The sequence below is a fragment of the Pseudorasbora parva genome, chromosome 13 (genome assembly GCF_024679245.1).
Source record: "Pseudorasbora parva isolate DD20220531a chromosome 13, ASM2467924v1, whole genome shotgun sequence".
Taxonomy (NCBI): domain Eukaryota; kingdom Metazoa; phylum Chordata; class Actinopteri; order Cypriniformes; family Gobionidae; genus Pseudorasbora; species Pseudorasbora parva.
The window spans coordinates 24,031,569-24,056,017 of record NC_090184.1 but is presented as its reverse complement, the minus strand read 5'-3'; the positions used below and the strand labels follow the sequence as shown (position 1 = coordinate 24,056,017).

The following is a 24,449-nucleotide window of genomic DNA, read 5'->3' as shown; positions in this document are numbered from 1 at the left end:
TAATAAAACAGTACAAAAAATATCCAATGTACATGTTTCTTTAATTAAATCACAATGCATTAAACAGTCACAATATTGCTCAAAAATATCTATAAAAACACAAGCTGCTTTATCGGCCCGTTATGACTAATCTAAGATTAATCACTGTCACTGTCTCCCTCACTGTCAGCCTCCTTAACGTCCGTGCTGAACTTGTATTCCTGGTCACAGCCCATGTAGGCATCGCTCATGAAGTACAGCGTGTAGTTGTGAACACCAACAACAGGTGCCACAAAGTCAAGTTTTACCTGTGGGAAGAAAAAACCCTCACCATCATTAACTTCCACTCCATTTTTCATAAAAAGACTGGAATAATCTACTACTGCCTTGGACATAGCAGGCCTTACCTTGGCCTTCTGTTGAAGAGTTAGTCTCTTGATTGAGATGAGGCTGTTCGATTTGGGATCTCCAATAACAACCCACCAGCCTTCTTCACGTTTCTGCACAAACAAATAAGTCATTAAGTATTGCTGCAAGTCCCTAAAATAAATTCAAAGTAATATCAACTATTTTAAAGTGATGTTAAAGAATTTATAAGTCTGGGGATTGTAAAATTTTATTTTAATTAATATTTCTAAATATTTGCTTTTCAAATAAATGCTGTTCTTTTGATTAAAAATAATAATGCATCCCAGCTTTGTAGGTGTATGTATGTATATGTATGTGAGACACTCACCTGTGGGAACAGAGGAGCAATGACAGGCCCTGTAACTTCCTCTTCTCGTTCCAACTGCACTTGGACAACCACTGGACTTCCACTGTGAGCACAAGAAAATAATATCTTCAGCAGGGATAAACGGTAAAAATGCCTGATTTTCTACACCCATTCAAGACTGAAAGTTTTCATTTGAAGCCCTTTGGATTTTGATTTCAGCTCATACCTCTTGATGTCATCCTTGTCAGCCACTTCATATGAGAGCTCAATATTGGGATATCGGTTACAAAAGCGTGCCACGTCAGCCATTTGTATATCTGAAAGCTGCAGAAGACCAGAGCGGTCCTCATCTTCCATCTCCATGATGTCAAAGATGCTCTCCACACCCTAAATGAGTCAACAAAAGGAGTTTAGACAGACAAGACAATGTTCACCATGTAGATGATCCCCCTTGCTCAGACCCAAATCTCACCTTGTCTGTGCAGCGCTTAATGTGTTCAGAAGTGAAGTGGGGTAGTTGTTTGAGGTAAGAGTCTTTAGACCACATTGCTTGTGTGACCATCTGAGCCAGCTCCATGGCAGCCAGCGCTGGACTCAACCAGCCGTTACTGGAGAGCACGTCCACACACGCCTGGATCAGCCGCACAGCCTAAAAATACAGGCAAGAAAAGAGCAGTAGGAATTATGAAATATTTAATTTGTACATGAACAATCAAACAGCAAAATGTTATGTAAAATATGTTCAATTTGAATAATATTATGTATTCATTTGAGGAAAAATGTAGATATATAAGCCTAAACCACCAGTCAAAAGTTTAAAGGGGTCATATAATGGTACATGCACTTTTACAAGCTGATTGTATAGAAATGTGTGTTGGCAGTGCCTGTACACAACCATCTTATGATAAAAATACATCAAGTTTTTTTTTAAATCTTATGTTTTCCCCCGTCTCAAATCTAGCCGTTCGACCGTGTGACATCACACTGTCTGACGCCCCTCCCACGAATGTTGATTGACAGCAGCGTTTCACCTCAGATCCGCCCTGAGCGAGCTCTGTCATCAGCACAGTCCAGGGTTGCATAAGTAGAGACGCTGGAGCAGAATGGCGTTTAAGCGATTGTGGTGTTCTGTTCTTGGGTGTAATAATGAACACAACAGTCATTCTGGCTGAGTTTTGTTTTCGTCGATGCTTTAATGTCTGCGCGAACTGCAAAGCATTTCTCACCAGACTGCTTTATAACCGAGGGTTAGTATAAAGCAGGTTTTGCTAAGAAGCTGCTCCTGAATAAAGGATAAAGATCTGTACCAGTGCCTGCTGCATCTCCAGAAGTGAGTGTAGTTTGAAACGCTTGAACGCTTCACGATGAACTGCAGCTAAGTTTACAGGGTAAATTAAATTAGGGCATGCTTTCTATGTATGATGTTCTCAATATAATTCATAATCCCACGTTTATATTGAACAACTCGTTATGGTTATTGTGTTATTACAAACTGTGGACATGGTAACACCAAGCGTAATTATGTAGATGGTTTATTACGGTGTCTGTTAATGTAAAGAAAATAGTGTTGTAACAGTTATTACAATGCATTGATAATGTTACGCATCACTGACAAACCGATATTAAGAGATTTTTTTTAAAAATTGGCATTAGGTGTAGCATCACTCTGTTCAAAACATTCAAACCTGTATCACTTTCTTTCTTCCGTTGAACACAAATGATAACTTGAAGAGTTTTGGTGATCAAACCGTTGACAGTAGCCACTGACTTCCATTGTAGGAATTGGGTGCTGTCAAATGGTTACAAACATTTTTCAAAATATATATTTTTGTGTTCAACAGAAGAAAGAAACTCACACAGGTCTGGAACATTATGAAGGGGAGTAAATTATGACAATTTTAATTTTTTACACTTTAAGAAACATTTCAACATTTCTTCGTTTTTGCTGTTTGTTGTCACTACCATAAGAAAAAAAGAAACTACTTCAGCAAAGATGCATTAGATTGATTAAAAGTGACAGTAAATACATTCATAATGTTGCAAAATATTTCTATTTTAAACAAATGCTATTTTTATTATATCAAAGAATTAAGTTTGTTTAATTAATTGTGTTGTCCTTTTCACTATGTGCTCAGAGAGTTTCTCCTCACCTTGCTGAGGATGTCTTCAGTATCTGACTGGAGCTCTGCACTCAGTTGCATGCGGGACAGATGAGCCTGGAGCAGTAGGTTGGTCTTCACATGAGGGTCGTTGAACTTGGGGTTGTTCAGTTTATGAGGCACTTTCTGAGCCAGCTGCAAAAGTCAAAGAGCGGTTAACAGAGCTCTGATGCAGTCTGGTTGTTCTAAGAGTTCACATTACACTCAGTCAATAATGGAAAGTTTTATTTACCTGCCGCAGCAGGGTGTCTTCGTGGTGCCTGATGGGAATGTTTTTATACTCTGCAGCATTGGAGATGATCTCGATGAGGCCACGGACCTTTGTCTTGGCATTTAGGGACATACTGAACAGCTCTGAAGAGAGGACAAAAAGATGAGAGATGTATCAGGCAAGACAACCACGCTGTACATTTTAGCTACAGAAAATAATTGTACATTTAATTAGCATTTCTTTTATGGCATGTTTTGACTGTGCCCGTGTCTATTTCATGCACACAAGGTGAATAAGCTAAAACAGGATGTTGGCTGTGCGAACACTAGCTGGGATGACAATATTGATTTCTCGACCCTGACTTTAATGAACCATTATTGACATTTATACAGAAGTAAGTATCTGTTGCTACTTCAGTTTTATCGCAAACTTTAAAAGAAGTATTAAACAGAGAGTTCTCACCGATGGTTGTGTAGTTGATGTAATAGTAGGCTGCAATCATGCCCAGATTCAGAGGGGCCACATCCATCTCATCCTCGATGCTGATGCACTTGGACTGTTCCAGATCCTGCAAGGTGTTTTCCACCAGCTCAGACAGATGATCTGACAGGTGACGATGAGACATACCTGGAACATGAAGAGATTTTAGTTTACACTGGTATACACTGAAGTTCATCCTGCTGTAGTGAAGATCTGTAGGCATTTAAAGGTCCTTACCCTGCAGGTTATAATAGTTGGGGTTTTGGGTCATGCGGCGGTACAGAAACGTCCATGTCAAGTAGTCCACAGCATCCTGTTTGTTCTCCACGGTCTTGGTGACGATCTCAGCATTGAAATGGTCGTGAAGACAGTGATCCAGGTGAGACTCGACAGGCAGAGGCTCATAAAGGAACTTCTTGAAGAAGTCCTAGAGAACAAGAATGTTCACAATGATTAAGAGGCAACCAACAACGGCAAAGCAGACAAGAGACTAACCATAATCTTAATTCAAGAAAATGTCTTTAGTGTTAAGTTCTACCTTTTTGGACCCTTGACACATAATGACACATCGACCCTCATCATCCTGGAGAGGGCGGTTTGCCTTTCCTACCATCTGGAGCACATCATAGATTGGGTAGTCCACGTATCTAACCCGAGACATCAAAGACATTCATGAGCAATCCACATGCACAGTGTAAAAATATTGTGATGACATCAATCGTTTAAGGCCACTAAGGATGAGAAAATACTTACGCATGGATTTTGCCATTGTAGTACTGCGTGTCCATGACAATCACCAGATGGGCAGAAATGTTAGTGCCCCAGCAGAGAGAACGAGATGCCACCATCACCTGAATGGCACCTAGCATGAAAGGACAGAGGGGAAAATGTAGTTATGTGGGTTATTTACTGTTGTCATAAAAGTTATAACCATTCATAGGAAGGGTATAAAGTTGATACATGTCTATATAACAGCTCAAAAAACACTACCATTGTGACCACTGTGGCCAACTCTTTCAGTTATGTACTGTTATGGTAGTATTTGAAAAATACATATTGTACACGGAATTGAAACCGTTATACCAGATAATCCAGTATACTGCCAGTCATTAAATGTGAGCTTGTAAAAGTGTCTTCACTTTATATTTTAACTAAAATAATATTTTATTTGATTATTAACTTCTCATTAATAAGAATGAAAAATGTTTACACAATGTCATTTTGTTATTACAATTTGATTACTACATTTATCCTTTTTAATATTAAAAAAATCAGAAATTCTTTGAAATTTCAAATTATACATGAACTACAGCAAAACCATTGATGTAAGAAAAGATAATTCATCAATGAGAAATGTTATTTCAATATTCATACATCACGTGAAATCTAAAAGAATATATATAATCTGAGAACTTGCAGTATTAACTCTTTAATGGATTTCATTCAATTCCTTTATAGCTCATGACTGCTCTAAAACAGCTCAAAAACCTAAATATTAATTTTCTAACAAAGCATCAAAATGATTTTGGCATGTTTTCATTAATTAAAACGGGCCCGAATACATTGACTGTTAAACTAAAACATTAGGTTTAATGTGTCTTACCAGAAATGAAGAGATGCTCCACAATCCTGCGTTCTGTAGGTGAAAGGCCCTCGTGAAGGTACCCTACCCCGTTAGAGAGGGTCTCCTTCAGTGTAGGATCAGAGAGATTCTCCATGAATGGAGCCAGATCCTTCTCGGTTGAGTGTAGGAACCTGCAGTGACAAAAACAAGGTTGAAGATAAGATTCCAGATGTGTGTGCTAGTGTATTTAGTGTATGGATGTGATATAGATCTTCCAGCACCTTTGTGGCACCACGTCAGCAGCACAGAAGGTGAGGATATCAATAGCGGTGAGACGAGTCTGGCGTCTTGATGGCACAAACACCAGCACCGGCTTGGATGGGGAGTGTTTCATTATGGCGTGATACACAGGTTTTGCCATGGACAGCAGACGAGTCTGTGTGTGACTCACGTTGAAGCCCTGAGGAAGAGGAATGTAGTCAAGAGGATTAAACAAAAACTTCTAATGTAAACAGAAGAACAGGGTAAGGATTGTGCATGTAGATTAGTGCTGCAACGACGCGTCGATGTCATCGATGACGTCGACTACGGAAATACGCCGACGTTCGTGAAATGCGTCGGCGCGTCGCGTCACACATTCATCTCGCGTAATGTTGGCTTCTGCTCCTGGGAATGGAGAAAGTTCTCCATTCTGTCACAAAAACCTAGACCACGAATATAAAAAGTATGGGAATACTTTAAACAGAGGCCAAACAGTGTTTCCCACACAGACTAATTTGTGGCGGACCGCCACATAATCAACACCGGCCACCACATATTGATTTATCATTCATTAATTTTTACACTATTTAAAAGACGCACGCATATTCGTTCAGCTGCATTTCCTTAAGTTCTCTCTCCGCCCTTTTGCGCGTCTCTTACTCACTCACACACACACACACTCGGTGCGTTGCATTCGGCCATAAATCTTAAACAAGTTTTATTGCATACTTTTATTTACATAGCTTTTAAAACGCAAGCGAGGGCTGCCGTATGTCTGAATATGAGCAGTCATTTTCACCGTCATCACCCCGCGTGTAGCCAGACGCGAATGAGAAGTTCTCTCTGTGCACTCGTCCCAAAGCGTTCAAATATTGAGTTCTCTTTCAAATCCTGTGCTTAAATGGACAAACTCACATAAAAAGTATGTCAAAATGTCATAGCCTACTCTGTATATGCCTTAAGTCAACTTTATACAGAAAATACGACGACTATCCTTGGGTCTTAGAGGGGCAGTAGCCTTTACTGCTGTCTGTTTAATGTCAAACAAAAGATAAAGACATCACTCACTGCTCTTGATTGAATAGCTTTTGTAAGTTTAATAAGGATACATTTTTTAATTTAAACAGTTAAATATGCCGTTATTTTACATTTGATTACTTTATTCCATTTCTCTACCTAAAAACTAATGTTAGACCTACCTGAAAAGCATTGTTTATTTTATTGTCATCTTTGCTCAATAGTATTTATTTGTGCTGCTGCTTCTATTTAAGTTATTTTCATTTGACAGTAGTCCTTTTTCCCCTGAACATAGTAAATACCGAACTGTACTGAAACGTGTACCTAAAACCGTGATACAAAGCAAACCGTGAGCAATCTGTACAGTTACACCTCTAGCGTAACTTATGCGAGGGGGTGCCACAGAATTTTGAAAAATTTCAAAGGGTAAAAAAATGATTCGTTAGATTAGTCGAATTATCTGGAAAAATAATAATTGTTAGATTAGTCGACAGAAAAAAGAATCGTTAGTTGCAGCTCTAATGTAGATGAAATTAAGTTACAGAGAGCTTCAGACTGACCTGGATGTGAAGCTCCAGAGGAACTGGCCTGACATTGGGATGGAAGTTGAAGGTGGCTGTGGTGCTGCAGCCGAGCCAGTGGGCCACATCTTTAGCATTGGACAGAGAAGAGCTGAGGGCCACGATACGGATGGGCCGCTCGATCTGAGAGGAGATGTACCTCATTCTGGAACAAATCACCTCCAACACAGGCTACAAGAGATACCCAGAAATAAGAAATAAAGGATTCAAACAACCAAAACAATGATCTCTAAGGAACTAACAGCTCATTCTTGATCCTTAGGAATTAGAATAAAAACAACACTTACTCCGTTGTCACCTCCAATGAGATGAACCTCGTCAATAATGAAGAGGCTAACGTTCTGCACGTTCTTCCTCTGTTTCCAGCGACGGGAAAGAATGTCCCACTTGTCTGGGGTGCTGACGATGATGTCACCTTTACCCAGCAGCTTTAAGTCAGTGCTTGTCTCACCGGTGAGTAAGACAACCTTCTTATTCAAAGTATCCTGGAACTTCTGGTGCCAGTCAATAAAGACCTGCCCAAAAAAATTATGTCTGAATCATGACATTCACATCCTTGTTTCAACAATTTCTTAGATTTATCTTAAGTCGAACTACAGACACTTTTACATTATTACATTTATTTCCATAAAGGCAGACAAGTGTGGCTGTACCTGTTCAGCCAGAGCCTCCATGGGTGTAATGTAGACACAGCGGCCCTCTGAGTTGTGTAGGAGCATCCTAAGAATGGCAAACTCTGCACATATGGTCTTTCCGCTGCCCGTGGGGGCTCCAACAAAGACGTTGTCGTCGCTGTTGTACACCGCATTGAACACTGAAAACAAGAAGTTTCATTTAGAAGGAAGATTTCTATCAAGTTTGACAGCATATTGGAGGGTTTACACGGGCAGGCACCTTGGGTCTGGATTGGGTTGAAAAAGGGAAACTTCTGGTAGAGGCTCTCGAAGGCCCCGTTTCTTAGAGCGGACACAGGCAAAGGCTGCAGGTCCAGCAGCTCAGTGGGAGGAGGATATTTCTCAGGCAGGATTAGGTGACGAAATGAAACCGGCAGCTGCGTCTCACATGCTTGAGAGAGAGCGAGAAATCAGACTTTGGGAGAAACATTCTACTACTGCAATACCTCAACCACTCCATTTTACATTTATGGATTTTAGTCACTACATCAATGCCAGAGTGAATTATCATTTTAAATATAAGGTTTAGCAATATTTTCTGCAGTATTAAAAAGTTAGTTTGTTGTCAAAAGTAAATTCAGTAGCAAGTATAAATAAAAAAAAACATACATAGCCAGCGGTCTGAAGCTATGCGAATGAAGTACTGCGGAGGCAGTGGCTCAAACACGGGCACAAAGAAAGTCACAAGATGTTCATCCTGAGCGTACTTGGCCTTCAGGAGGAAGTACTCATGGTGAAGGACGACCTCACTGTCCACATCCTCCACTAAGATCCAGAAGGCCTCAGATGAGCCATGTATCTGGAAGAAGCCAACATTTAGTGTGTTTAGTGTGCATGCAGGATATATGTGCATATATATATATATATATATATATACATACATACATACACACATACACACTAGATTTAATTTATAACGCATTTTTCATTCCTGAGAATCTCAAAGTGCAACAATGGAAAAAAAAGTAAGAAAAAAAAAAAAGTACAAATGTAGATTAATACAAACAATCAACCAACACCTAACAGTTAAAAGCTTTTCTGAACAGAAAAAAAGAGCTGATGGTGGAAGTCTCTGTAAGCTCCACAGTACACCGTGGTCCACTCCATGCTCCACACCCCTCCCAGCACTATATTATATATATATTAGGGCCGGGACTTTAACGCGTTAATTAAGATTAATTACGCAAAAAAATAAAAAAATTTAACCGCATTTATTTTTGCACCGCGGAACGTTTTTCAATGAATCAGTTTCGACAGACCGATTATACTGGAACACCAACTAGCGCTCCGGAGTCAAGACAACAACAAACCTTGGGTGCGTCTCACTCAGCTCCCTAGTTCAGTAGTCAGGGCACTGATCAGGGAGTCGGCCCATTGACTTATGTCTTGATCAGTGCCCTGACTAGGGAACTAGACGGCTGATTGAGACGCAGGGCATGAGTGAACATGAGCGGAGAAGCTGATGAGACTGCTTTGCTTGGCCCCGTGGATGGGAAATTTTGTTTTAAAAAAACGAAAGAATGGAAGCGTCGTCAAGAGCAGGGTTGTGTGCAAGCTATACAACAAGGAATTTGTGTATCACCGCAGCACATCGAGCCTCAAATATCACAAATATGCTTTTGCTACACTTAATGGCAAACATTGCACTGGTCTGGACTGAAATAAATAAACAATATTTTGTTGATTAAGCTTATGTATTCAGTCATTATTCAATGGTATGCTAAAAATACATGTGAAAAATTACTTCTCATTGTTCTCAGGTCAAATATTTATATGCGATTAAAATGCGATTAATTTCGATTAATTAATTACAAAGCCTCTAATTAATTAGATTAATTTTTTTAATCGAGTCCCGGCCCTAATATATATATATATATATATATACACACACATACACACACTACTATTATTTTATTATATATAACATTATATATATATATATATATATATACACACACACACTACTATTATTTGTATCAATATTAATCTATATGCTGATCTTTTTTTGGACTGACCTTGTCATCCCACTGGAAATCTGGTGTGATTGTGAGTTCCACTTTCAGAGTGGAGCGTGTGATAGGCTGCAGATGAACTGCCAGGTCCAGTTTAGGGAACTGATGGACATACTTATGAATGGTTTTCCCCATCTTTGGCATGCGAATCAACTCACCTGAAATGGATAAAAAGCTCAGTTCATGAGAAAATTTTATAAAATGGCATTTGGATATATATTGACAATCCTTGAGTATTAGTGTATTAAACACTATTCACCAATTTCATTGTGGTTCAGGTCATAGAGGCGCTCAAAGGGGAAGTTTTTCTTTTCAATCTTTTTGATGACCTCCTCTGGAAGCTTGCGGAACTGACGCAAGGGAGACATTGACTGCCACCTTGATGGAAAAAAGCCAATAGCATAACATCACACTGGAAGATAAACAATACATTTATGCTTGGTGAAATCAGCATCATGACAACTCACATCCTTTTGTCGATCATCTTGCAAAGGTTCAAAGTCTTGTCAGTAAGTTGGGCCCAGCCTCTGCTCAAAACAATCTCAAAGATGGCCCTCATCAGCCTGCCAGCACTCTGTAGATTCAAACGGAATGTTAAATCTGATTTTGAAATAAAAATGTCCTTTATGAAACACACCTTTGTGTTACAAAACATTTTTACTAAACACTCACCTGCGTCACATAGACCATGTCAGCCATGAGAGCGAAGCCCTCCAGTTTAAGCTGAGATATGTATGCCTGCAGCAGCACATTTATCTGAGAAAGACATAACATTAAATTTAGGAGACAATCATATGATTGTATATTCTATAATATATAAATTCTTCTACATTCATTTACCTTTGCACTGGGCTCTTCAATGCTTTCCTTCACTGGAATAGGGACTCTCTCGAGCAGTTTCTGAAGCTCAAGTTTTTCTTCCTGTAAATCAGAATGTAACAACCATGTTAGTGCTGTCATTCTCCACTTAATCCTGTCTTTAGGATTCAAGAGGTAGAAGTCTGTTCATATGTTTCAGCTGGTTTAATTAGACAAGACACATACCTCTCTGACATTAATGTTTCTGAACTCAGAGGACAGCGAGAACACCCTGAAGAGCTCAATCTCACTCAATGTGGGCTTCAGCAGCTGGTTGTATGTCATTATGGACTCGTGGGTGATGTAAAAATGACTTGCGATGCGGCCCAAGTCTGTCACCTAAAACACAACACAGACATCTGTTGCTGTCATTTTAAAGTGTAATTGATGCGTTCATTATCCTGGGTTGGGGATTTCAAGCTGGTACAATCTCAGCATTGACCATATAAATCATCTGGAAATGCCTAGAGATGTTCAGAAAGGGGGGGGTTAATGAGACAAAATGTCTACCTGAAAGTTGCCAGATCTCTTGTCGTATTTGACAAGGTTGTTCTTCTCCAGGACAGTGGCTGCTGTGTGCACCAAGTCCATCCTGCGTCGCTCCAGGAGTGGGTCAATGCTGCGGTCGTCATGGGAGACGCCATATAGAGTGGGGTTCCGCAACATCCGTACATACAAGTAAGTGTAACCTAACCAATTTACAGCATCCTGAAAACGATGACAAAACTGATGATCAAACCCTGCAACAGATGCTGAGCTTATACTAATAATACTAATATTAAAGCTGCGAGCAGCGATGACGGGCCCAAGCCGGTGGCACCACCACCCCGGTGGCTTCAGGCAAATTGTGCAAGACAGGTAATATGCATTTAAACAGGAGAATATTTTAAAATTGCTCAAATATGCCACATTTACCGTAGCAGCTGGTGCCGCTATGACCACAAGCCACACCCATGATGTAATTTAAATATAGATGAATTCTAATGTAATATGATATAATAGGTAATTTTCAAATATGTGCAAAGTTATCTTTTGCAGCTCAAAATTTTGTAAGTCCAGAAGGCCAGTATTTAATTCATGGTCTTTTTATTTTATTAACACAATTATTAAACTAATTATATAAAACTATATTGTTAGTGCCCTACAAATGAAGTTGGATTCACCACATTAACTGCAGCAGTTGGTGCTGCTATGACTACGAACCACAACAGTCACATCTATGAGATCAATTAAATTTAATTAATCAATTTCATGTCAGATGATATCACATCAATTTCAAATGAGCGCAGAATACCGTCCGAATGGTCATATTGTATTATCCTAACACTTCTCTTCATGTGTTTTTGACCTACCTTAGCTATTTACAATCTTATGCAATTAAGCATGCTTTCATTTCATTATTTGTAGCATCCAATAAAACATTTTAATTACAAAATTACCAATTGGAGCCAAATCACAGAAACTGCAGCAATGATTTTAATATTAGTGTCAGGTAAGAGTAAGATGCGCATCTAAATTTTATGGAAGTTTATTATAAACTTTATTATAAAATTTACTTAGACTGACTGGGTAAACCCAGCCTGATCTGCCAGCGATTTGACTTCGCCCTGCAACACAGTCTGAAAACCCGTACATTAATTTCTACTGCTTCTGTTACACTTTTGCGGGAACAAATCACAGACTAACTTATTCACCTGGCACGCTATTGGCGAGTTTAGTAGTCTGTTAGTAATTTCAAGCATGCTAAGTCTCAAAAACACCCAAAAAGATAATTAAACTGACACTTTGCCATAGCAACAGTATATAAAATATCAGGAATCCATTTGTATGTCTATATCTGTCATGTTTTCACATTATACTGATGAAGTTTGAAGTAAATCGAGTAAAAGTAAGACAGTGATTCAAATTTTTTTCAAAAAGTGACACATCCTGCTGCCAGTTGGTGGCGCTATAACTTTGACTGAATATTGGAATGTAGATGTCTTCAGGCCAGGACTCTTGTCAAACATGTGAAGTTTGAGGCAGATCGGACATTGTATGCTTGAGGTACAACAAATTCCTGTGTCATGGCGAAACATCAACATTTGTGAGGCCGCCACGGACACACCCTTCAGGGAAAACTCAAGATCTTCCCAATTTAACACCACAAAGGCCTTTAGATTGGACTATTCAAATACGATGTTGTTATGATTCAATCTCTAGGAGGAGTTTGTTAAAGTACAACGTCTGGCAATGGCAAAAACTGCACCAATTTACCAAAGAAAATTCAAAATATCTCAGTTCCTGTTGGTTTTTCAGATTTGGCGCCTTGGGTCTTTTTTGTAGGTATTGGGCTGTTGAATGCGTCTAACGAATTTTCATACTCATACATGAAACGTAGCACGAATGACGCTTAATTTAAATTTTGTAGGTGGCGCTATCGAGCCATTTTGCCACACCTAATTCTGAAACCCATATCAGATGTATGTTTTCACCACTTCTGATGCGTGTGCAAAGTTTCATGAGTTTTCATGCGTGTTTAGGCCCTCAAAAATGTAATGTAGAAAAATGATGGTTTGAGCAATTACAATAAGGTCCTCACACCTTAAGCCCTAAATATCTGAGTTCCTGTTCGTCGGAGCTAATGACTGTAAATTAGAAAGTTGTTCGGCTCAAAGAGAACAATATATATACAGAGTTTGGTGACTGAAGATAAAACTAACCCCCCCACTTTTGACAAAAGATTGCATTACTTTTGTCAAAAGATGGCGCTACTGAGCTCCTCCACCATGCCCGTTTTTAAGTCTTTGCCCTTATCTACTGGACAGCATGTCTGATGTGTGTGTTGAGTTTCATGTAATTTGAAGCATTTTAAGAGTCTCAAAAGCAGCGAAAAAGAATGTTATAGTTTGATGTGTTGCTGTGGCAACAGTATATACAATATCAGGAAGTGCTTACCAGCTTTATATCTGCTATGTTTTGACATTATACTGATGAAGTTTGAAGTAAATCGGGTAAAAATAAGATGGTGATTTCAAAGCATTTTGAAAGTGACACACTTCCTGCTGCCAGTTGGTGGCGCTATAACTTTGACTCACAAAAGTCATATCCATGTGATCGGCCTCTTACAACGAACACACAGCTGAAGTTTAATCAAAATGAATTAATGAATGCAAAAGTTATAACACACTTCCTGTTTCCCTTTTCTCGCCATAAATTCGTCTCCTCGCCACAGCCTAACCGTTTGAGATATCAAAAAGTTGCTCGCAATTTAGCATCCTCAGTGTCTTGACTTCATGCTGACCGAGTTTGGTGCTGATCGGGTGAATCGTCTAGGAGGAGTATCGCAAATTCCAGAGCATGCGTTTTCCGAACAACCCATAATAGCTCACTTCCTGTTGGGCTGACGCATAACTTAGAGCACGAAAGTTGTTTAACCCCATGAGCTCTATATGTGTACCGAGTTTCATATATGTACGTGCAAGTGTGTTTGATTTATAGACCATGTTTTCAGACCCCACTTTAGGGGGCGCTGTCGAGCCCCCCTGCCACGCCCAGGTACCAGCTTTGGTCCGACCCTGATGGCCGCAGATTCCGATGTGTGTGCAAAGTTTCAAGAGTTTTCGAGCATGATAAGGGCCCCGAAAGTGCCCGAATAGTCGAAAAAGCTAAATTGTCCTTAGAAGAACAATAGGGCTCTGCGCCCTTTCAGGGCTTGGGCCCTAATAAGGCATATGCAAAACTATGTAATTTCAATGTAACAATTTAAACTTAAAACAAAGTCTTGAGTAAAATGCTTTACTTTTTGGAAAAAAATACTAATTATTTTCAGCATAATAAAACCTAAATATTTTATCAATATAAATGCCTTTTTAATTTTTTATATTAGGATGTGCAATAAAGTAAACAAATCAACTTAAGAAAAAAATATTTGAATATGCTTCAATGAAATGACAAGATAATTTTGTATAATTTATTGTAATGTTGTGGTCTTTATATCATCACATTTAATTTTCATTTTACACAATATAGTAAGTTCATAAGTTAAACCTTCTTAAATTGACCATACATAAAATGTTTAAACAAAAACACTAAAATTTGTCTGAATTATGAAATTTAAACACTACATTCAGACTCACCTTGACACTCTGCACGTTGCCCAACACTATCTCTGCATTAAGCATGTCCGGCAGTTTGGCCACCATCTGGCTCTCGATGGGCAGCTGCTGATTGAGCAGGGACAGGTAATACTGCAGCTCTCCATGAGAAGTGATCAGAATACCCTCTCCTTTAGAGTCATACTGCGGCCTTCCAGCACGACCCAGCATCTGCATCACAAAGTTGAGTGGAAATCAAGCTGTTACTTGTGATTTATTTAACTTATTGAAACACAAAGTAGATGTGGACAAACTACTGACCTGTAGGATGTCCAGGGCTCCCAGCTCCGTCCATCTGCCTTTCTCTGGGCTGTACACCTGTGTGCCTTTGATTATGACAGTGTGTGCTGGCAAGTTTACACCCCAGGCCAGAGTGGCTGTGGACACCAATACCTACGAAACACATTCATGTTCAGTCTTCTGTATTTTAGAATATGAAATAATCCAAAATGTTCTTGACATTACTGAATGTTACACACAAACCTGGATGTGGCGGTCAGCAAACAGATCCTCTACCAGCGTTCTGTCCACTCTGGTCATTCCAGCATGGTGAATAGCAAAACCATATGGCAAAAGATCCTTCAGCTCCAGGTTCTGTCAAAAACAAAACAAAACAAACAAAAACTAAAATCAGCATACAATAAATGCGTGTTCGGTTAGGCTGCATTTACACAGTAGGTCTTGATGCCTTATTCTGATTTGTTGACAATATCCACTTTTTTGACGACCAGTTTATATCTTTTAAAAGTGACCCATAATGATATATCATTAATCACATATATATATATATATATATATATATATATATATATATATATATATATATATATATATATATATATATATATATTTGCCAGTATCGCAATATATTTTTTTCCATCCCCAAAGATGCCTTAAAATGATCATTAAGATGCTTGTTATACAATTCAAGGTATTGAAGACCTTGATATGATATTGATATTACATTTAAGAAAACTGATCTGCAGGGATTTTGTATTTGCTCGTGCTCAAAAATTATTTTTACAGTTTGTACGCATCTATTTTTAGTCATACATGCAAGTGAAATGGTCACTGTCAAACACTGCTTTAAAAGTCAGCAAAACAATGGATTGAGGCTGTCCTCTATGGCACCATTGAAGAGTCACTTAAATCACTTTTGGTGTCCACCGGAATTGACGTCACTTGCAAAATTCGCAAATTTTCATACATTGTCAATAATTTATGACTCGCATTGATGGGAATTTCAAGTTTGTCCATTTACATGGCTGAGGCAAATGCAGGCATCCAATTCATATCTGATTTTCCCTGATTTTTTTCTTCCTGCTGACACATTCATGGGTCATTTCCAATCTGAGCCACATGGGAGGAATAAAATAAATATACCGTATTTTCCGGACTATAAGTCGCTCCGGAGTATAAGTCGCATCAGTCAAAAAATGCGTCATGACGCGGAAAAAAACATATATAAGTCGCACTGGACTATAAGTCGCATTAGGGCAGAGCTGGAGCCGCGCGAATGCAAGCACGCGAGCACCCGCGCGTGCATGCGACCACCTGCTCGCGTGCACTCGCTCGTGCCCGCTTCACTGCATAACCCGAGCAGAAGAAAGAAAGTTTGAAGTGAGTGAGAAACTTGTAAGGGACTGGCGAAAAGCAGAGGTTACTTTAATTGTGATGAAGAAGAAAAAGAAATCTACTTGCGGACTGTAAGCAAGATGGCCAGAGCTGAAGGAACGAGTCCACAGAGGCTTGAACTCTCTGCCGGGAGAGGCTCTGCCGCGCGAGACGAACGCTGTGAGAATCGTTCTCCGCTGCATGTTTTACTACATGCCGTTTGTATTTTGCAGAATAAGATTTTCTTTATGGGAGCATTTTGTTTGTGTTCAGTCTTTCTAAGTTGTTGTGTATAAGTAAATATTAGGCTACAGGAGCAGCATAGAGCGCATTCTCGCGGCTATATGTTTATTCTTGTCAGTCAGTATGAATTAAATTTGATATACAAGTCGCACCTGACTATAAGTCGCAGGACCAGCCAAACTATGAAAAAAAGTGCGACTTATAGTCTGGAAAATACGGTATATATATTTATATAATATTTTTTATATATGTAATTTGTTATAATTAAACTATAATCATTTTTTGACATATTCAGTTTGGTACCACTAATAAATGAATAAAAAATGTTTAATAAAATGAATATGCTAAGATTTAGCTTTGAATGACATGTTCAGATTCTGTGTGGGTCTTGTTTCAAGTGTAAATTAGTTTGAGATTTATTTGAGGTATCTTATGTGCAGCACTTTCATGGTAGTTATGAGCTGACCTTGCACTGTTCGGCTTCAGTCCTCAAAACCTCAGTGGAGGCCGAACCCTCTCTCAGGAACAACCCCAGGGTGTCCTTCTCCAAACACATGTCCCTGATCGCACGGGCCGTCTTTCCGGTCTCCTTTCTTGAGTGCACAAACACCAACACCTAAGAAACAGGAGCATGTTAGTAACTGAACAAACAGTAGAATACATTTGAGGAGAAAGAACTAGTTATTGTGCTCAGCTTCACCTGATTCTTTCCAGCATGTTCCATGATCTTCTCATAGACAATCTCATTCATAATCTGAAAGCGCTTGATGGCCTTCTTCTCTGTAATTCCTACATAGGTTTGTTCCAGAGGCACAGGTCGGAAACTACAAAAGTAAAACACCCAACATGTGCACTTTATTACACAAAAACGAAGACCATTTCCCATTTCTCCTCTGAAGCAGTCTCTCATTCTCACCTGTTGTCGAAATAGAAAAGTCCCTTGGATGTATCGACACGAAGGCAGTTCGCCACATCCTCGTAGTTGGGTAGCGTGGCACTGAGGCCGATGAGCCTCACATCTTCCTGTGTCAGCTCCACATTGCGAATGGTTCGAGCTATCAGGGACTCCAGGACGGGTCCACGGTCGTCATGCAGCAAGTGGATCTCATCCTGTATGACAGAACATGTTAACTTGAAAAATATGAACAATCTTTGAAAAGGGAATCTGGGACTACTAGATTACTTACAATAATCATAAGGCGCACAAGCTGCGTATATGTGCGCTCCCCTCCTTTCCTTGTGATGATGTCCCATTTCTCTGGGGTGCACACTATAATCTGGGTGGCGTTTATTTCCTCCTTACACAGCTGATGGTCTCCGGTCAGCTCAGAAACAGTGATGCCATAACTAGCCAAGCGCTACAAACAAAGCAATAAATGTTGTAGGGACATTTAGTACTTTATATAATTCTATTTAGAGCTACTAATTTAAAAGGCACAAAAATGTGATTAACACATTTCATTTTCCCTCCATTGCCTTTCAAAAGATAAGATTAAGAAGAAATACAGGACATTATGGGGAAAAGGGTTATTTCTCTCTCTCAAACGGAGTACTCCTACCTTGCCAAAGCTGCCCACCATCTCCTGTACCAGTGAGCGCATGGGAGCGATGTAGATGATTTTAAAATCATCAACATTGATGGTGCCATCCATGTTAATATGCTTTCCAATTTCTCTGAGCATTGCCATGAGAGCAACATTAGTTTTTCCAGCACCCTACAGATAAGAGATGAAAAACAAATCTCTGAATGTCCTTAAGGTCAAATTTTCAATTAATTATAAAACTTTTTTTATATTTAAGTTCTTTATTGCATCATATTTATTATTATATTCTCAACTGTAATTTATATTTTAGGTCAGTGCCTGGACTGTTGAAGCTTTTTCAGTAGACTAACCGTTGGAGCGCAAACCAGTAGGTTCTCATCTGTCTCCATGGTAGTTTTAAAGAGTTTACTCTGAATGCGATTCAGGGTTTTGAATCCTTCAAATCCAGCTTGAGCATATTTAGGCAGCTTCTCAATAGCCAACAATGTCTGTGAGAGAAAAGAGGTGAAACTTCTGAGAAAGAAGTGAAAATATATAGCATTAACCAATAATTAAAAAAAAAGCTATACTACTTAAAATAAAAAAATAAAAAAAATAATGTGTCAGTAAGATTTCAAAAATATATACATTTTATTGAGCAAGGATTTCACCATATTCATGTTGTTACTGTATTTAAATTAAGTAAATACAACATTGGCTAGCATAAGATCATTTTTTTCTTTTCTTTTAACTGCAAAACATTAAACAGTAGTGAATTTTTGTGTGGCAATTTAATGCAATAACTAAACAATCATACATAATTTCCTGAACAAACAATTTCGATCCACTTAAAAATAATAATAAATAAAAAAATACCTCATCATCACCAAAAGGTTTGGGTTTGAGAGCAGGCACATGAACCTCCTCGTAGCCCTTCCTCTGTTTGCGGAAGGAGCCGTCGGGCAGTTGGCAACGCTTGTTGGCCATGAAGTGACTGCCCTGGGAGAAGGCCAGATCTTCCAGATCTAGGAGTTGCTTCGAGGCCACAGGCTAGAGAAAAAGATAACAAAAAAATAAAATCATAAAATGAACATTAGGAGTGAGGGTCAAATTAAAATTAGGGCCGGGACTCGATTAAAAAAATTAATCTAATAAATTAGAGGCTTTGTAATTAATTAATCAAAATTAATCGCATTTTAATTGCATATAAATATTTGACCTGGAACAATGAGAAGTAATTTTTCACATGGATTTTTAGTATACTATTGAATAATGACTGTATACATAAGCTTAATCAACAAAATATTGTTTATTTATTTCAGTCCAGCAGACCAGTGCAATGTTTGCCATTAAGTTTAGCAAAAGCATATTTGTGATATTTATGCTGTGGTGATACGCTAATTCCTTGCTGTATAGCAGGGGTGTCCAATCCTGCTCCTGGAGGGCCACTGTCCTGCGGAGTTTAGCTCTAACCCCAATTAAACACACCTGTACCAGCTAATTAAGGTCTTATTAGGCATACTAGAAACTTTAGCAGTGTGTTGAGGCAAGATGGAGCTAAACTCTGCAGGACAGTGGCCCTCCAGGACCGACTTTGGACACCCCTGTTGTATAACGTTAGCCTGCACACAGCCATGCTCTTGTCGACGCTTCCATCCTTTCGTTCTTTAAAACAAAATTTCCCATCCACGGGGCCAAGCAATGCAGTCTCATCAGCTTCTTCGTTCATGTTCACACTGGTTTGTTGTTGTCGTGACTCGTCGTGAGCGCTAGTTGGTGTTCCAGTATAATCGGTCCGTCGAAACTCATTCATTGAAAAACGTTTTTTTTTTTTTTTTTGCGTAATTAATTAACGCGTTAAAGTCCCGTAGTTAATTAATCTTAATTAACGCGTTAAAGTCCCGGCCCTAATTAAAATATCAGGAACATTGTAAACTCTGGTTTGAAACAATAGATGGTTTACCTCTCCATGATCAATGTCCATAGACTCCAGATCATCCACACGAGACTTCCTCACTCTCTCACGGCGAGATCGCTCCTCCTGCAAGGAAACAAAAGATTATTAGCTTACTGATGGATATTCTTCTTTCTTTTAAAAGCACAACAATCTGACACTCAGCTAAACCAACTAAAAAGGAGGGGAAGTTCTGACCCTGATGATGTCCTCTTTCTCAGTCTCCTGCAGCTGGTAAAGAACTTTGGAAAGATCCTGATCAGCTTCCATTTTATTCATGATCTTTTCCTTCTCAGCCTCACTTTGAGCGCTGGCCAACATAGTGCAGTAGAGGACTAGATAAGGCAAGAAAAAAAGCAACATGAAACAATGTTTCTAAAAATCTTGCAAACCTTTAAACCATTCACAATAAGTCATATTGCTGGAATATTCTCAAAAATCACAATCATTTTAAACTTGACCTTTGTGATCTACTTACTCATGCGTCTGTGCTGCCGGAGCACCTTGATGAAGTCGAATGTGTTGAAGCCCAAAAGCAACACCAACTGGTTCTCACACTCTCTATCATCACTGGCAGTCTAATCACAGGGAAGAAAAAAATCAGTCACACAGGAAGACATACAAACAAAGTCTGCAAGGACATGATCATTCCAAAGTATTTCTTACTTTAAGGATCTCCAAGACTTCATCTGCTTTCTTCTGAGAAACTATGGCATCATTGTAGAAGCGGCTGAGCTGTCGCTGAAGCCAGAAGGCATCGATGTCTCGCGGATGAAGATCTTTCTTTTTGGTCATCATTACGTCACCCGTGTTGCCCAGCTATGGAGAAGAGAGCATGCTGGTTGTTTAACTCTATATTAATTTTTTACTCCCTAGTGGGTCCTCTGGTTGAGAACCCTTGCTATATGACAACATGTACAGAAACACATGAGACACTTACATTGGCAGTCAGGGTGCTGCTTTCATCTGCCTCCTCTCCCTCGCTGTCATCAGAGCCTTCATCCCGAACCTCTCCGTACTGATCCTCATCGCCCTCCTACAGTTGAACAAAATGCACATTTAATACCACCTCACGAGCCCCAAAACACAATCTACCCACAAACAACCAGCATGTAGAAGCTCACCTCCTCATCTGACTCAAATTGCACATTGACTCCATAGGTTTCATCAATGTTGTCATCTACAAAAAGAGAAAAGCTGAAATGTGACCTGGCTTAACATCTTGATGAGGAATTTGGACCCGGGTTGGACCCAAAATATTTACCCATATTCTGGAGCTCTTTGTCTCCACCATAGTCAGAGATCTTCTTGCCCAGATTGACCAGGACGTGGTAGCGCGTGTCATCTGTAGGCCCCAGCAACTGCTCCACCTCCCTCCTCCTCTCTTTGTCTCTCATCTTGTCATTCTTCAGTACGGCCAACACCTCGTCTGCAGCTCCACACAGGATATCTCTTGGCTTAGTGGATAAAAAGAGCAGCAATTTATGAAACAATATTCACTGTTTACATTCAATAATATTAAGATGGTTAAATTTTACCTTTTAAATGTCTTAAGCCTCACATGATCTAATATACTGATTTGGTGCTCAAGAAATGGACTGTTGTTCTGCTAAAGGGTTAGTTCACCCAAAAATGAAATTGATGTCATTAATGACTCACCCTAATGTCGTTCCACACACGTAAGACCTCCGTTCATCTTCAGAACACAGTTTAAGATATTTTATTTAAAGTCCGAGAGCGTATCTAAGTGTATGCACACTATACTGTCCATGTCCAGAAAGTAGTCCATATGTGACATCAGTTAGTTGATTAGAATTTCTTAAAGCATCGAAAACGCATTTTGGTCCAAAAATAGCAAAAACAAAGACTTTATTCAGCATTGTCTTCTCTTCCGCGTTTGTTTTCAAACCTCGTCAAAGTCACGTGATTTCAGCAGTTTTGCAGTTTGACACGCGATCCAAATCATGAATCAATAAGCTGATTCATGACCGTTGAAGTCTTTATTTGAGGTTTGAAAACAAACGCGGAAGGGAAGACAATGCTGAATAAAGTCGTAATTTTTGCTATTTTTGGACCAAAATGTATTTTCGGTGCTTCAAGAGATTCTAATTAACTGATGTCACATATGGACTACTTTGATGATGTTTTTATTCCCTTTCTGGACATGGACAGTATACTGTGCATACACTTAGATACGCTCTCGGACTAAATATAAAATATCTTAAACTGTGTTCCGAAGATGAACGGAGGTCTTACAGGTGTGGAACAACATTAGGGTGAGTTAATAATGACATCAATATCATTTTTGGGTGAACTAACCTTTTAATATATTTATGAAAGCTTTTTTGTTGATTCTTTAATGAATAGAAAAAAAACATTTATTTAAAATAAATTCTAAAAATACGGTACCAGGCACACCACTGTTCGCAATACTCAAAATACTGAAAGAAAAATCTAAATATTGAATTAGAGGTGGGGATTTATAAGAATGCATCTCTTAAGGGAATTATTCTGTTTTTTGATGACCTATTATTTTTCTCTTAACTCTGTACAATGCTTTTAAAATAGTGTTTATAAGGCACAGCACTGATTTGTGTACAGTGGTACCCAAAGAAACCGCTGCTGTACCATGATCGTAACCTACTGTCAGAGTGAATTTACATTTTTATTCAGTTTGTATGCTGTTTTTGTTTTGAGCAGGTATGTTTTATGTAGCATAATTTCACAAATCTAAAGTCAAACCATTCTATTTATGCTTTTAATATTGAAATGATACAATCAATTTTAAATAACAGCCCATGCTTTCCACAGAAATTAAAGCTAGGAAACTTTGGAAATATTCCAAGTTAGAAATGTAAGAATTTATGGGAATTAATCAGAAATTGAGAGTAATTAATCCAAACTGTATCATATACAATCATAAATATAAACATTTTGTATAGTCACAACCAGGGAAGCTCTTTAAAAAAAAAAGACATTCTTGACTTATTTGTGAGTAGGACTTTAATTTATTCTACTGAATTTGCATTAAAACTGGTTGTTTTAACCAAGATGCCCCCCCCCCCCCCACTACATTTAAGTTCCCTGTTATAGGCTAGATTGCAATTTTGCACATTTCTAGTTTATTCCCATTAAGTCCTGTTATTTCCCACATCCAAAAACAAATTCCCCAAATCTTGCAACCTTAGTAACATCTTTGCTTGGATCGTGATTAAAACGCAGGTGTTGCCTCTAATTTAAAATGGCTACGGCCAGTGTAGCCTGTAATAGAGCAGATAAACAATACATTTGAGTCTGTGATCTTACCTGATCTCCAAGGGCTGCCTGAATGAAGCTCAGAAGGATTTCATATGTTTCTCTGGTCTCTTTGGTCTTGGGCTTGTACACAATGCCCACCATCTCATCAATCCCCTCAGACAGCAATGTGAAGCCCTTCATCTTGTTGATGTCATGTCTGTCCTCGTCTCTCTTTCTCCTCCTGAGTCATACAATGAACAACATTTGTTTAAGACTTTCACGAGAATTCAATGCAATAATGCAAACACTAAAAGTTTCTGATCAGACTGACTTTGTTCTCTTCTCCTCCTGCATTTGAGGTTTGGTCCTCTGGCTCCTGTCTCCCATTTTGGTCCCCTCTAGTTTTCCGACCAGAGACAGCACCTCTCCGGTGGGCTCATCTCTGCGCGTACGGTCGATCAGAGATCTGTCCGCTTGCAACACCAAGTTAGAGTTCTGCAGAGGAGAAACAAACAATCAGGATCGGATCAACGACTGTGTATCAAATCCTAGTGAGATGCACTTGTAAACATTAGAAGCACACACATGCTATATGCGATTGTTCTACTGAAAGACCATTTAAGTCAAAATTAAAATAAACATTACTACTACTACTATGCATACCAAAAATGAAATCTATGTAACGTTATAGAAGTTAGCTCACTAGGTTTAAAACTCAGCCAGTGTGTTAAAACTTGCGCAAACCAAAACAAACAGCATTAGCGCTAAATGACTAAATTTAGCTACGAAACATATCAAAGTCGTTTAAAGGTGATATAAAATATCTTATTATACTTACCGCTTTGTATTCATACTGCAAACTACGCGCAGTAACATCCGCCATGACTTCTTATTACTGTAAATGCGCTCAAAATGAAAATATTCTTTATCAACCAGCACACCTGGTGCTAGCGTAGAGACAGGCGACTAAATTAACTACAAGGCATTCATGTATGTCCCTAGTTATGCAAAAATAAAAAAATAACAATAAAAAGCTTAGTATACACACGACAATAACAACACACTTTAAAGTTAAGTCTCTTTTCTTTACATTCGTAACTGCACCATACGTCTGAAACACGCACGACGGTTTCAAAACGCCGTTTGGTGTAATTTCCTCTTCCGGGTCTGCTCGCTTCTGGATGTAGTGCGTGAAATTTTCTGCCTCTTCTGGATAGGAATGGTACTTTTT

The 24,449-nt window shown here is 38.9% G+C and overlaps 1 protein-coding gene across 1 annotated transcript; it reads right to left on the bottom strand.

Annotated features, from left to right (window-relative positions):
- Positions 1-22: 22 nt before the first annotated feature.
- Positions 23-24,370, bottom strand: snrnp200 (small nuclear ribonucleoprotein 200 (U5)). The gene is made up of 45 exons (XM_067413554.1): positions 24,057-24,370; positions 23,550-23,713; positions 23,288-23,459; positions 21,246-21,438; positions 21,106-21,161; positions 20,922-21,017; positions 20,648-20,800; positions 20,460-20,559; positions 20,180-20,316; positions 19,991-20,068; positions 18,904-19,077; positions 18,399-18,536; positions 18,064-18,219; positions 17,692-17,862; positions 17,421-17,614; positions 17,205-17,328; positions 16,971-17,120; positions 15,131-15,241; positions 14,909-15,040; positions 14,630-14,818; positions 11,022-11,219; positions 10,698-10,850; positions 10,494-10,574; positions 10,326-10,409; positions 10,121-10,227; positions 9,913-10,031; positions 9,657-9,811; positions 8,251-8,440; positions 7,862-8,032; positions 7,621-7,781; positions 7,255-7,482; positions 6,947-7,138; positions 5,390-5,568; positions 5,148-5,299; positions 4,298-4,406; positions 4,083-4,191; positions 3,782-3,971; positions 3,527-3,691; positions 3,086-3,207; positions 2,845-2,988; positions 1,167-1,343; positions 921-1,081; positions 716-797; positions 387-479; positions 23-287 (listed from the first exon to the last, which is right to left on the bottom strand). The coding sequence occupies exons 1-45, from the start codon at positions 24,099-24,101 to the stop codon at positions 138-140; spliced, it is 6,405 nt and encodes a 2,134-aa protein (XP_067269655.1). The 5' UTR covers positions 24,102-24,370; the 3' UTR covers positions 23-137.
- Positions 24,371-24,449: the final 79 nt, after the last annotated feature.